Genomic DNA, 15713 nt, shown 5'->3' on the forward strand with positions numbered 1-15713 from the left:
ACTTAGCAGAGAGCAAACCTCACCATATTTGAAAATAGGGTATAGGCCTATGCTAAACAGGGCTTTTAAGCATCATTTTTGGACGGGAAAAGAATACTGTGTATAAGGATACTATTTTCACTGAGAAATAAGATAGATTGGTCACTTAACAGAGAGCAAACCTCACCAATATTTCAAAATAGGGTATAGGCCTATGCTAAACAGGGCTTTTAAGCGTCATTTTTGGACGCGATAAGAATACTGTGTATAAGAATACTGTTTTCACTGAGAAATAAGATAGATTGGTCACTTAACAGAGAGCAAACCTCACCAATATTTGAAAATAGGGTATAGGCCTATGCTAAACAGGGCTTTTAAGCATCATTTTTGGACGCAAAAAGAATACTGTGTATGAGAATACTGTTTTTGCTGAGAAATAAGATAGATTGGTCACTTAGCAGAGAGCAAACCTCACCATATTTGAAAATAGGGTATAGGCCTATGCTAAACAGAGATTTTAAGCATCATTTTTTGGACGCGAAAAGAATATTGTGTATAAGAATACTGTTTTCACTGAGAAATAAGCTAGATTGGTCACTTAACAGAGAGCAAACCTCACCGATATTTGAAAATAGGGTATAGGCCTATGCTAAACAGGGCTTTTAAGCATCATTTTTGGACGCAAAAAGAATATTGTGTATAAGAATACTGTTTTCACTGAGAAATAAGATAGATTGGTTACTTGACAGAGAGCAAACCTCACCAATATTTGAAAATAGGGCATAGGCCTATGCTAAACAGGGCTTTTAAGCATCATTTTTGGACGCAAAAAGAATACTTTGTATAAGAATACTGTTTTCACTGAGAAATAAGATAGATTGGTCACTTAACAGAGAGCAAACCTCACCAATATTTGAAAATAAGGTATAGGCCTATGCTTAACAGGGCTTTTAAGTATTATTTTTAGACGCGAAAACAATACTGTGTATAAGGCCGGCAACATCGTTTGAGCCGTAAACGTTATGATGAGTAATAAGTCAATTTCAGGAGAGAAATTGAAACATAATATACTTTTGGTGACGCGATGAATTTATGGCATCAATCGTGTTGCTGTTGCAAGAAGAATGTATTTGTAGCTATAGTACATATTATTAAGGAATGGATAGCATTTTGCGACATTCAGATGTCAGTAGTTAAGATTTCGATTTTGGCTCAAAACTTTGAGGAATTGATGACTGCGGCTAGTAAAAAAATTGATTGCATTCGTTTATTCTGTGTATAGGTATTGCTTAGGCTCGGATACTGTAGATAAATTTAGACAGTATAATCATTCTCCATCTCAAGCATTTGACAAAGCCGGACCGAGATATAAAAATCGGTAATCAGTAGTGTAAGTGCTATTATTAGATGTTTTTAGAAATTACAGTCTCGATTTGGCTTCAAAGGCATTTTGAGAAAGTCTCTGTGTTCCAAAATATGTCTTCCAGGGCAATATATACATTGGGCCGCTGATGGTAGATTAAATGGGAGGAGCTTTTTGCATGCGACGAGAAGGTAGTAGCCAAAAACTATTGAGTTTGATCATGCTGTCTAAACTTAGTTGTAGTGGGCTAGGAGCTGAATTATCAACGCTTGAACCTTGTCATATTCACACAAAATGAATTAAAAGTTAATGCTATTATTCAACTATTATAATCCTAGTGTGGGTATTTGTGGGTATTCTTTTTGACATAGCAACAAGCAAGCTACTAGTAAATGGTCCAAAACGTTGTTTTACATTTACTATATTCCTCTGGCGTGGTTTTTTGAAGTATTTAGGTCATTCTTAGTTTTTCGACAACAAATTATCTTTTTTTCTAATTAAAATTGTCCGTAAGATATTTTTTTTTAACTCCATTCAATGCGAAAAGTTATTAAGACTTTGGACAGTTTTGGTAACATCATTTTGTTGAATTTCCATTTTTGTTATTTTTTCTTACTTACCTTTTTTTTTGTTTTACAGGTTTCTATTTTGTAACTTGTGGTATATACAGTCGATGTTTAGGAAATTGAATAAAATAGGATGGATGGTATGATTTTATCGGCAAAGAATTGATGGCATTGATGGGATCTACTTGCCAAAACTGTTTCCTTAGGCAAACAGAAGGCTAATTTATACACTTAAGAAAACTGAGGTTAACCTTAATTGATGCACTACCTCCAACCCAACCGCCCTTTCGCCCCCAAGAACCAAAAATATAAATCCATCAAAATCAAATTTTTATTTTTGCTAAAAATTATCCAAGGTTTCCCTAACCAAGGGAAAAGCATGGTCCAATTTAAAAGACTCCGTATCCCATTCCTTGGAGGCAGCGCTTCCAAGGGCAGCATCGCTCCAACGTTTGTGTAAATTAAATTTTAATTGTGTCAACATTTTAAAGTGTAATCTTCTAACTGAGGATCTTTATTCTTTGAGAAAATAGTTTTCTTTCCCCTATTCTCTAATATGCAGCGTATTCTGGTGATCTACCCCAGCACAGAGAGTAGATTTGGGTGAAAGACAAGGCTAGTTCTTGCCCTTTAGATGGAACGTCTACTTAATGAGGTATGATACCTTGGCTTCCCAAATGTATGTTCGGAGAATTACTGTTTGTAGCATAAATTAATTTTAAAGTGAAAATAATAACAGCGGCAAACTCCCTTTCCGTATCTAATAAAGTAAAGGAAATAAAAACCAGGATTTTTTTTTCAAATAGTTGAAGGATGGGTTTCCAGAGCCTTAGAAAAAAAATTCCCATTTGATCAGATCTTTCTTTAAATGGTGAATACTGTTAAATTAACCATTTGAGAGACATTTCCATTACTGTAAGATCGCAGCTAAATAGAATGAGATTTTTCAAAATAAACTTTACATCTAAAAATGTAGTTCAATCCGTATTTTCTAAGGGCCCTAACGTCAAACACTTTTGACCGCTGAAATAAAACAAAACATAAGGCTTTTGTCGTCACCTCCCTGTAACCCTGAGTCTTCATGTGTAGTTTCACGGATATTTCCTTAGCAATTATATTATACTTGGGACAAAATATTTCTAAAGCAAGCTTTTTACTATTTTTGACAGATGTTCCTCCGAAAACCATATTTGTGGTGTTGAGGTATCAACGGAATATACTTTGATAATTTTTAAAATATTTTGACTTTTTTTGCATTTTGAAAAACTAGAGATATCTTACTTTTATACTGGCAATTTATTCCCTCTTAATCGGTTTTATTTTTGTCTGTTCACTGGTCTGTCCATACTGATCATGTGTTTTGTTAACCTCGGCTTTGGCTTTCAAGCTGTTATCTGTCACATCTATCTTTTAATTTAAGCCTGTACCAACACTATTTTGTTTCCAACTATTTCCAGATAATACTATGTCTTTTGCCAAAAGCAAATTACAGGTATAAAAAACTTGAAAATTAACTTAAAACTTAAAAACTTAAAACTTATGCTTAAAAGCCAAACATAGTTGAACTCGCAAAGCTACGAGTGGGATGCATAATTGACGCTTTAATCGTGCGTATAGCATATGTAGTATAGCAAATGTAGTATTGTCAATGTAGCGTAGGCTTATATAACAAGATGTTTACTGCAATGAATATAACTTCCTTACAACGTCCCATCTGACAAGCACTGACATTGGTGTTTGGTCTTAGTAAAATTAAATTAGGCCTTCGGTACGTGGGCTTTTTGGATCTAAAGTCAGTGCTGTAGCTTGTAAATTTTGCTACACACTGAAATTTAGACTGTACTAATCACAGCCTCTTAGGTTAATATCTTCCTTAAAAATATTCAAAAATGCTTTTGCATTCCGGATTTCTAACTACATACACAAAGTGCATTTTTAGGTATTTTTCAGTTTTTTCAGCTATCATGCTTTCCCAAATGTTATTATTTTCCCCATGTTTCAATGGATTTTGTCCTGATACCCTTCATTTGTCCTTCATTTTTAGTGTATTTTATATAGCTTTTCTCGTCAGAAAGAGATTGGTCCTTTGATCGGCATTTTGGCTTGTTGGCTTATTAAGTATAATGTTTATGTGGCCTTATTTATTCGTTAATTAATTTATTTGAAGGAGAAGGTCGTGCAATGTGTTCTCCGCCAAGATCCAGGCAACTTGAACAAAGATTGGAAGAAGAGTTGATGTCTTGTCACGGTGGAAGAAAGTCTCACAATTATCAGCCAGGGTGAGAATACATTTTTGAGAAGTTCTAAGAGACAGTGCTCCAGCGCTGCCTAACTAAAGAACCATATGCCTTCAATGTATTCTTTTTTTTATTTTTCATTGATTTTCTCTCTGACCAATTCGCATGAAAGGGGTGGTCATAAAGACTTTGGAGAGGGTAAATTCGATTTGAAGCCAACAGTTCTAGTGCCATTTTCAAGAGTAAAAGTGATTGGATACCCCCAACCATCCCGTGCCATATTTTTACCTGGCCTCCTTAAATCTCCCAAGACACCCGATCAAAATTAAGATAATTTTATTTCAAAATTGTCGAATGTTCTTTGAATATACCTTCGGTGCTTGCATAATCCCCACAGCCCTGGGGGAGAAGGCCATAAATAATGAAAATTGCCTATTTTTTAAAATTTGGTTTGTTGTAGAAAAGGTGATGTATTTGATGTTGGATTCGTGTTTGGTTTGAAACTTTCAGGGATTGTTCTCTGGATTAAAAGGATCAAATGCTTAGTTAAAGAAGGGTTAAGGAGCTTGGGCATGGGCCAACAAATTTCTATTTCCATTCTAATTAGAAAATCAAAGCTCTAAATTCTTCTGCCAAGAGAAACTTAATATACAAAAAAAACTCTTCCAAAGAAGGTCCCCTTCTCCCCAGAAAAAAATGGAGGCCGGAAAACTTTTTTCTAGTCAGCTCGAAACTTATATCCTCAAGTTTTCAGCCAAAAGAGCCCTAAGAAAGATCAAATTGAAGTATTTGTGCCCCCCCCCCCAAAAAAAAAACAGGGTCTGGCGAAGGGCCAGAGGGCCAAGAAAGAGCCAAAAACTTTTTCCCTGGCCGCTTTGTATGGAAGTTCAGTTCTGATACCTAGCACCTTATATCCACATGCTATTGAATCATAATTTTGAGATTGTGACTTTCTTCAGAAAGGCCAGAAAAACTAATAGGTATGCCTCCGATTGTGACTCATCCCACAGCTCCAGGGGCAATAGCTTAGAAAATGGAATTCATCTGTAGTTCACAGATAGGTTTCAGTAGAAAATGCGGACATGTTTGCTCTTGATGGTCCTATGGCTCAAAGCTCTTAGGGTTCGTTTGCTATGCCGAGATTCCCATGAGTTTCCCAAAGGTATACTCCGGAAACGATATACACACCTGAGTAAATCAAAGGAATGACTATTTGCACCGGGCTTTTCAAATTATCTGCAATATTTCGGGAATGGCTTTGAAGGTTGAGTTAAAGCTTTCATGAGTGCTGGGGGGGGGGTCAAATGGATCTCCAAATTTGTATTTGCGCATGGGGGAGATGTATTAAAAGGCATTCTGTATATTAGGGTCGTCGAAATAACGTATGGATTATCTCATGAACAGCTTGGCAGATGGAATTGTCCCCTTACAGGGGCCATATTGACTTCATATTTCGATTTGGGGCTGGGGCAGAGGTAAGTCGAAAAGAACCATGTATGCAGGTTATCAAACTGGCCTACCTGCAAAATACTTTGAAAACGACTTGTTGGGTCGAGCTTAAGTTTTTGGTGTGCTGGGGTGGGGCAAGTTGATGGTATGTTTTGTTTTTAGAGAGACAGGATGGGGGCGCTAAGAAATGTCTGTCTCCGATCTGCCTAAATGGTTTGGCACGTTTAGCCCCAATGGAACTTCAGATCTTTTCAAGGCGAAATAATTAGGTAAAACAAAAGAGAATATGCTCGTTACGTCTATCAAAATACGTATCTGAAATATCTCGAGAACAACTGTGAACTGAAAGCTAAAACTTTCAGGTTGTGTTATGGAGAAGATAAGGGAGCTTCAAATATTAGATTCATGGAACGGTATTAGAGTGCCCAATCTTCTTTGTCTCGTAAACTTTGGTTCGTTCAAAAAAAGGTCGATAACTTTTTTTCGAAAAAATTTGAAGCTCATATCGTAAAACTACTTGATTAAGGCGACCTTTATACATAGAAAAAAAAAACTTAAAGAAAAAATTTCACCCAAAAGCTGGCTCAAAACTTTTTGTTCGATCAACCAGGCATCAGAATACTTTTGCTCAGCCCGGTCACTCAACCTTAAATGTTTTTGATTAATCCAGGCCAAAATGCTAAAAGACTCGGGTTGCAATAAAATAAACTTAAATTTTGTCTCTCAAATTTGCTTGAAAATGAAATCCATAAGTTTTTTGGCCAGGTGGACCCTATGCAAAAAATAAATTTGAAACAATTTTCGGTTGTATCGTTTCCTCCGCCCTGAAACTGAACTAAAATTTGCTTTGTCTCAGATAGGCTTGTAACTTACAAGGCATGTAGACAGGACCAGGTAGACCTCAGTGAAAACAAACTTATATTGAAGATTTGTTGTATCAGTATGTGACACCTAAACTGGACGATCTTTTTTATTGGATTGCCTCAAACCTTTAACTATCGGACCGTGTGACTTTAATGAAAACAAAATCTATGAAAAAAAATGTTTTTCTGATTCACGACGCTTGAAACATGTCCAAATTTGTTTTGTCTGTGATTGTATATCATTTTAATGGGTTTTTGTACTTGGTAAGCCAACATAAAAAGGAAAAAATGTAATAATAATAAACAAAAACAGTTTCAGCCATCCGTGAAACCATAAAACAGGTCAAACTTTGCGTTCATTCCAATCGTCGTGGAATTTTCAAGGCAAGTTGACGCTAGCAAGGGACCTTAGCAAGGACAAAAATTTCTTGAATAAAAATGGGGCTATATCGGCCTTTAGAGCGCAAATTTCGATTTCTTTTGCCGGTTTGCTTTAAAATTTCAGGCTGTATAGACGCCTTTGTTAAAATTTGAGGGCAAAGGGAACCTCATTTGGGACAAGACAGTAAGGAAGCAAATCTGGTTGTATCAATTCGTGACGTCTTCATTTTGATAAATGGCCTTAAAGAGCATTTCCTTGATTAAATAAACTGTTATAACACAATACAACATAAAAGATAGTTTATGCTCAAGGATATCTACAGGATTGGGGTTAGGATGGTAGCAGCCTTATAGAAGACTAAAGATACCCCAGATTTTTTATTTATATTCGCTTCCCATCCAATTGAAATTCTTTATTAAAACTAATATCAAAAAATTATGGCATAAAACTACTGCTAATTGAAAATTTTGACTAAGTACTAAAATTTTGTCCAAACTTGTAAATTTTCATCCATCATTTTAATTTTTTAGCAGATAAACTAATCTGGATTTAAGGGTGTGGATTTGCTTACGATTTGTATAGTGTTATATTTTTTGTATTAACCATGGCCCGTAAAGGATTTTAGTTTTAATAAATATTATATCGTATCATATATCATATCATATCGTTCACTGAAAGTAGTCAGAAGTAAATTTAGTACCAGTTGCAAGCAGTCACAGTCAGAAGTAGTAAATGTCGCAATTGCAACCAGTCGCAATTGCAGTTGTGGCAATAGAAGTAGTAGTAGTAGCCGTGAAACTTTCAAGTTAATACCCTTACCCGTTCCTAAGATGTTGCAGGTACGCCTTTTTGATAACTTGGATTCAGATAATTTCTTTTTATATAGTTCAACATACCCCTCAACATTCCCCGAAATTTCATCCTAATACCCTTAGTCTTTTCGGACACACCCAGAATCAAACATTTCCCCCCTTGTTCACTAATAAGTCCTGCATGTTAAAAATGGACAATCAGATAATTTAAAATCCTTATTCCAGGGGCTGTGGTGGTATGGGGTCCCCGAGGGCATAGCTATTAGACCTAGTGATTATTTCGAATAAAATAGCTTTTTAATATTTCTATTGGTTTCATGGGGAGCATCTAAAAGAGCAAGAGGAGAAGGGAGGGGGGTTGCAGTCCGTTCTTTTTTCAACTTCCCACTCAACATGATTTTAAAGTTTCAACTTAATACCCTTAGCGATTCCTAAGAAATTACTATTGTAACCTTCTGACAGTGCTCTGGCATATAGCGTGTTTTGATTTTGTTTGACATCCCCCTCGATATTTTCCAAAGGTTTTATTTTAATAGCTTTAGCCTTTTTGGAGACTCAGGATCAGACATGCCATACTTGTATATATATATATATATATATATATATATATATATATATATATATATATATATATATATATATATATATATATATATATATAAAGACAATTTACAATTTACACAACGTACAACAGTTGCCACAGGGGCGCCGCTGTTTTTTTTTTCATTGCTGGAAGCATAGTTATTTAACTTGTCGACTATTTTGAACAAGATGGCTATTCCAAAATTTTGATCAAGTGTCTTTGGGGAGATTGCAGCTAAAAGTGCCTGGGAGGGGGATTGGTTGCCCTTTGATCATTTTCAACTTGCCCTGATAGCATTAACTTAATACCCTCAGCCGTTCTTGAGATATTTCAGATACGCCTTTTGGAGAAACTGGGTGCACATAGTATCTTTTGATTAGTCCTCAATATCCCCGAAGTTTCATCTTAACGCACATAACCTTTTCGCACACACTCAGAATAAAACACCCCTTTTCCCTAATGATAGGCCCTGCAAATTAAAACAGGGTTAATTGTATAATTTACAATCCTTGTATTTTCATAAAAAGGGGGGAGACACTCCCAAAGAGTCAAGGAATCTATTGAAAATCGTTATGTCAGATTCAGCATATCAGATAGATAATATAGATACTGTAGAGGTTTCAAGCTCCCATCTGCAAAAATGTGGAATTCTCTGGCCAGAAGAAAGGTCACGGATGCGTGTATATTTGTTTTTTTTTTCTTTTGTTTTGTCTTTACCAGGGGTGATCGTTTCGAACCAATAATCCTAGAAGATCAGGAGAAGGCTCATTCAAATTTAAATTAAAAGTTCTGGTGCCCTTTTTCATGTGACTAAAAAGATTGTAGGTCTACTAGCCCCCTTCCCACCCATATTTCCCCTCAGAGTCATCCGATTAAAATTTTGAGATTTTGTTCTGCATAGTTAAAAGGTCCAATCGCTATGCCTTTGGGGATGGCATGACCCCCCAAAAGCCCCTGTGGAATGGGCTTTAAGTTATGAAATTTGCCCATTGATTACATATGGTATTATTTATTGGGATGTATACCGACATTTTCTGGGGGAAGGGAAGAATGTCCGTGGCGGGGTATTTTCCACTTAAAAAATTTTCTATGGGTAGGGAAGTTTCTGGGGATGAACTGTCCAGGGGAAGCATCACACGGTGGGAATTTGCTGGAATTCCTATACGAAAGTCTTTTTATTTGTCTTACTTTCTCTTTGGTGACTAAATTTTACATGTACAGATTTTCCGGAGGAAATTTTCAGCGGGGTTGGAATTTTATTGAGGGTTTTCCCGTAGGGGGGTTGGGAGGGGGGTCCCACGTGAAACATTTTCCCTGGGTAAATTTTCCGTCGGAGAAACTCAATTGGAGAAGGGGGAATTCTTAGAAAGTTTTTCATAGAGGAGTGATCTCCGGCATGATTTGAAACACGATAAAAATTAAATAAAAAACGAGTCTTCTTTCAAATGAAAGGAGACGCCTTTCAAATGAAAGGAGAATTTTCCACGCAGAGTTGTTCACAAGAAATTTTCCGGGGAATTTACAGCAAGCATGGAATTGTCCTGAAGGGATTCACGTGGAAAGAACTTTTCATAGAGGAACTTTTTGTCAGAGGGATTTTGCAATGGGGGTTGGATTTCCGGGCATTATTTGAAAGTTTTTTAAAACTTGAAACGAACAGAAATTGTTCCATATATGAGGAGACCTATTCCCTTCTCGGTACCTTGCTCTTTACGCTTGACTTTTTGTTCCAAACCTAAGTTTGACTTTTTGTTCTAGTTCATTCAGAACGACTTCTGAAACAAAATGTTTAATTTAATTTAACTTTAACGTGGAGAGCGATGTATTAAAGAGGTGGCAACTTCCTTAAAATGCGGAATGGTTTCTGTTTGTTCTAAGTTTTAATGCTGCTCCGTACATTCAGTCAGAAAAAACTTACTATGCTATTTAATTACGTCCACAGAGTCTATAGCCAATTCAAGAATCTTCAGCAAGTCTGAAAGGAGTTTGAAAGAGTATATTGCTGCGTCAAGCTTAAAACACTGTTCGAAATGGAGCTATCTCCCTCCCCTTCCACTAAAATTTTTTTAGTGTTATTGAAAACTTCCAACCAATCCTCCTAAAAGTAATTATCTTGGTCTAGCCGCGTTGAGAATAGATTAGAAGTTTACTTCTGACGTTAAGAAGCAATGAAATCTGAACTAAGAGAAAACTTTCAAATCCTACATATTAAGTTAACCAAGTGTGATTATATGTAATCACACGTATTTTATGTAAAAGCAATCGTCTTTTTAGAGTTATAAAGACGCAGATAGCTGATCTAGCGCTGAAGCCAGGTAGACGTAGTTTTGGTACTGGGACCTGCGAAAAAATAATGCGTACTCGTATGGAGGAGCGTCAAGGCATGATATGTTTCTCTATAGAGCCTGCAGCTGCTTGTAGACCTGGCTGCAAACCAGTTGGAATTGTCCAGCAAAAGGTACAATCTATAATACAATTTTGTGATTTATTGAATAAGAAAAAGTATGTTCCTTTTTAATGAAAGCAAAGAGAGAAACCAAAATTTGAAAACGAGGAGAATTTGTCCTATATTAGAGCTGAGCTATATTAGAGCTGAAATGATTCCTCGGTGTGTCGGAAAACAGCTTTCACTGTTCTTATTTTCACACTATTTACAGGGCAAAATGCCCTTCAGTGAGCCTTTAAGAGTTCAAATTTTAGATTCCTATTCAAATTGTAGGTTAAGTAAATAAGACGTCTTGATAAGCTTTTGTCTTTTGCATTAATTTTTTTCATAGCATGTTACTAAAATTTTTAGAAATATCTTTTTTGGTATTTTCATTTAAAAATACATTTTGTATTTTCATTGAAAAAATTAAAAAACAACAAAAATACCCCCTGTCCCTAAATATTGCCTTTTGCTCCTCTCCCCCTAATTTTCGTGATATAAAGATACTGAGGATAGAGTCTTAACTGTGAATCTTCTGTGAGCCTGTGGACATTAGACGTATTTTATTCCATCATTTCACTAAAAGGTTCTGTTAATATTTCGTTTCGTTGCAGTCTATGTCATTAATAAAAAGAGTTGTGTTTCGTTGTCTTTTGATAAAGTTGAATTTTATGACTTTTTATAAATCATATTTTCGTTTTTTATGGATTCTTTTTCTAAAGCAAATCTTTAAAGTATTTTAGTACCAAAAACCCGTATTTTGCTGAAGATGAAATGTGTTTACTATACTAAAACATCCAGGTTAAATTCTTACTCTCATGTTTAGCCAAAAACGAACTTCTCTTTGAAGATAATAATGCAGTTATTTCTGAGACACCAATCCTTTAACAACCTTGTTAGCATCTGGAGTTGATTTGAGGAGTCAGGAACCCTCTGAATGCCACCAATTATAAAGCTTGGACACAGTATAGGCTACCGAGGAACAATTTGGGCTGAGGATCGAGGTAGCAAATCTGCTAAGCCAGCGTATGGTAGAGTAAAACTGGTATTTTAAAATTTTTGTTTTATTTCCTTGGGATTGATTGCCTGAGATTGGAAACCCCTGTGGAAGCTGGTCGGAGAAGTGACTGAATAATGGAAAGTATCGATATTAGCTTGAAGTTTGATACGATGAAACTTACACGTAAAGAGACTTTCCCCGAGAAACCTAAGATCATTGATTGTTAAAGTTGAAGTACAAAGTTTGATTGTTCGGGAAATCCTAACTTGTGGAACTTTTAAGCCTGCTAGTGTCTTGACCGAAAAATCTGGCAATCTAAAATTTCTTTTTCAAAGTTCACTTGACCATAGCTGTGAATCCATCAACTTTAGGGTGGATTCGGATACTTTTGTGCAGAAAGTAGGTTAGGCTTGGAAGTGACGTATGCCTCTGAAAATCCACCTGTTTTTCCCATTGTCCCAATATTTTTGCCCTGGAAGTTACAAGTCGACCATGCAGTTAGAGGAGGAACGTATGCCTATCTTAGTCATCATTTTCACGTCCAGTTAGCCCTAAACATTTGATTTGTAAGTTCGGAGAAAGAACGAGAGACACAAACCCTGCGTACCGTTCTATTCAAAGAGTTGGCGGGATGGTTTTGGTGGAGTACAGGCCCACTTGTTCCGCCGATTATACAGGTTTTAAAATGATGCATAATTTCAATATGATTTGTAACGTTTACACCGAAAGAAACTTCCAATCATAAATATTAGGCCACCGGCTTTTACAGTTCAGGTACTAGCAGAACTGAAAGTTTTGCAGTTCAGGGAATTCAAACTTTGAAGACTGCTAGTGTCTCAAACGAAAAACGTTTCAATGAGAAAACTCTGGCTGGTTCGAAATTTCTTGGAAAAAATCTGTTCGACTGCAGCTACGAGCCATCGACTTAACAACAGATCCAATCATTTTCATGCAAAAGGTTTTTTGGGGCTTGGAAGTGGTGCTTGCCTCTGAAATTGTATCCTCCCTGTCCCATTGCCGCAAGCTTATGGCCCGAGAAGTTCAATAAGTTCATCAAAGTATTTTGTGTTAAAGCTGGAGGACGATCTTACCCCTCTTTAAGTCATCGTTTCATGTCTCATTGGCCCAAGTTTTGCCCTATAATCTTGGGAGAAAAATTGGAGGAATATCCCGCCTTCCTTTTTACTGGAAAAATAGTGAGATAGTATTGGAAGGGCATAGGCCCTCTTTGCACCTCGAGTCATACAGCTATGAATGACTCCAGTTCAAACAAGATGGAGTATGCCTATTTCCTGCTAAAATATTGTTGTTGATGGTGGGAGGGGGGCTTGGCTATGGACGGGAAAGTGACTTACTTAAATTTTTTAATTGTATATACCAAATGTCTTTGCCTGATTCCACTTTAAACAATGTGGCTTAAGCCCACCTTAGTGGTAAAACATCGATAGTGGAGGCAGAATAGATGCTAAAGTTAGGTTCTCATATGGGTCTTCCAATTTTATGATTATTGGTCTTCCAATCGTATTAATGTTGGTCTTCCAATCGTATTAATGTTGCTAGATTATGGCTCAAGCAACAAACAACATGTCTATCTTTCTACTAAAAATTACGAAAGTGGGCTGGGGCTTGAAGCCCACTCCCCTATTTTGACTCTCTAATCAAATAAATTGAAAACTCTTACGACGTTCCAGCTCAAACAATGGGCAGCATGCCCACCTCAATGATAAATACCAAGTCAGTCCATAGCTTGCAATTTCCTCTTTTTCGCAATATTGGACTCAAATCGATTTTGTACCTTGTCACCAAAACTGGAAATGCTAATTATACTACTTTTAGACCGATCCTAGACATAGCTTGTTTTTTCACCGATCCACCTAACTTACACAGCTTCGGCTTAGCTTGTTTTCGGTCTGGGTCAGGGTCAATACTTAGCTCGCCTTTTCACATAATTAGGATTTAACTCATCCTTGCATCAATTTAAACTACAGTGGATCAGTATACAGGTTGTTTTTGTATTTGTCATCAAAGTTTCGCTGCTTGGACTTGCTAGTTTTGTACTGAGTCAGAACTTACCTAGTTTTTGCACCGATTCAGACCGTATTTTAGACCTAGCTTGTTTTTGTAACCGAGTCAGGACTTAGCTTGTTTTGCGCCGTGTCACTGTTTTGTTCATTTTGCACCGTATTAGGGCTTGAATCGTTTTCCAATCGAATTAGCTCACAGCTTGGACTTAAGTTGTTTTTATTTAGATTTGGAGCTCTTTGTAGGATCCCAGTTTAAACAAGGAACAGTTTGCCTAACTTTCTGCTAAAATGTACAGATTTAATGACGCACTTGTTGGGAAAGTTAGAAGAGATATGTGGCTTTGGAGGACTGCAAATCATGCCCCTATTCAGACTTTAATATGAAACCCTAAATCAACCTTGTTTAAGAAAAGACAATGTTAGAAAAAACTAATGCAGCAGCGAAAGTCAGCATTACCTTTTTTAAGTCAATGCTTTTTAAAAATCCTCAAGTTTACTCCTGGCCTTAGTATATACACGAAGTGGGAAAAACTAGTTTTCGGTATTTCTATGGTAAAAAGTGAGCTTTAGTTTCATTGGTTTATGTCTGTGACGTATTTTCGGAAGCCAATCATGTTATTTCTTCAGCATATGTCAGAAAGGGAAGCAAATTAACCCCGCATTTTAAAAACCTGAATGTTCTACAGTGTTTCTCTGTGAAATTTTCAGCCACTAAAAGAACCAAAAGTTTTTGAGTCATAGGATTTTTGAAAGTGGTCCCTCTATTTCTCAGTTATATTATTCACCCCTCTATTCCTTTTGATATTTGTGATCTATTAGATAACACTAGATACTGCCTAAGGATTTGGAACTACTTGTTTCTAAGCATAAATATATTTTAGTTGTCATTTACTTGTATGCCACCTGGTCCAAAGTCAGAGAGATACACGGCTGAGCACTACTACCACCCTCTGCGATACTTTGAAAATGAAAAACCGATGTTCCAACTACTATTGACATCACCAATTGACTGTCGTTCGGAGTAAACAGCACTTTGAATATAGATTATGAAGTTTTGTCATTTTGATTTATTGTAAAATAGAATAGATGTATAATCTTATATACTAAATTGTATTTACCATCTCCTATTTACTTCTGTATTAAACTCAAGTCTTCAGTGCTCAGGCTGGTGCTCTTTCAGATCTAAAAGGTTGACTGCAGTTTGCTAATTTCGGGACCCAGGGGCATCTAAAATCTAGACAACAGCTTGCAAATTAAGGTACCCGAGGAAATCAAATGAATACAATATAGGAAAAAATAGAATCTCCATGTATTCAAGAAGCAAATATAAAAATTTGCTTTTTGGAGAAACAATCAAATCATTTTTCAGCTCCAACAAACTTTTAATTTGATTTTCCAAGAGTGGGGCTTCTGGTAATTTTTTTTCTTTTTTTCGGTTATAACAAACCTTGAATACTTTATTGCAAAAGAAATCTTACAATTATTGTGACTTTATGTATTTAATTCTTGGAAGGAGGGGAGAAGGAAGAATTTCAAAGGAGATTTGCTCCCAGTTTTCTATCATCTATATTATTGACTTATGTTTTCCTGACATCATGGTCTTGGGAAGTGTTGATCCCACCCCTTATTTATGGACATAGCATAATACTATTTTATCACTTTTTAATTTTTCTAAGTGCCAAAATTGGCATTTGTATCCCAGATTGTAGATACCTATATTCCGATCCCCAGACCTGGATTTGCTTGACAGGACTTGCTCAATAATATTACTATAATCGGTCAACTGGGACTAGAAGTCCCCTTCCCTGAAAATCAGTATCAACGATTAATCAATCTAATCACCTCCTTTTTTTATTCTCGAGATGCTTCAAAGTTATCATTTTTTTACAAGGTGGTTTTGGTTCTTTTTTTCATCTTCAGAAAAAGTTGCTAATTGAATCAGTTCGTACCAAAAATTATTTGCCTTATCTTTTATGGCTAAAAAGCAGTCCTTGTTTAATCAGCTTGTCGTTAATAATAGTCGAGAA

The 15713-nt window shown here is 36.2% G+C and overlaps 1 protein-coding gene across 2 annotated transcripts in view; it reads left to right on the forward strand.

Annotated features, from left to right (window-relative positions):
- LOC136034696 (uncharacterized) overlaps window positions 1-14785 on the forward strand; it is a 131002-nt gene extending 116217 nt beyond the window's left edge. For both annotated transcript variants that reach the window (XM_065716030.1, XM_065716031.1), the window contains exons 32-34: window positions 4076-4187; window positions 10509-10692; window positions 14568-14785. In XM_065716030.1, coding sequence (XP_065572102.1) covers window positions 4076-4187; window positions 10509-10692; window positions 14568-14711 — 440 coding nt within the window. In that variant the 3' untranslated portion in view covers window positions 14712-14785. The remainder of the gene's footprint in view (window positions 1-4075; window positions 4188-10508; window positions 10693-14567) is intronic.
- Window positions 14786-15713: the final 928 nt, after the last annotated feature.

Source organism: Artemia franciscana, chromosome 13, assembly GCF_032884065.1.
Source record: "Artemia franciscana chromosome 13, ASM3288406v1, whole genome shotgun sequence".
Lineage (NCBI taxonomy): Eukaryota > Metazoa > Arthropoda > Branchiopoda > Anostraca > Artemiidae > Artemia > Artemia franciscana.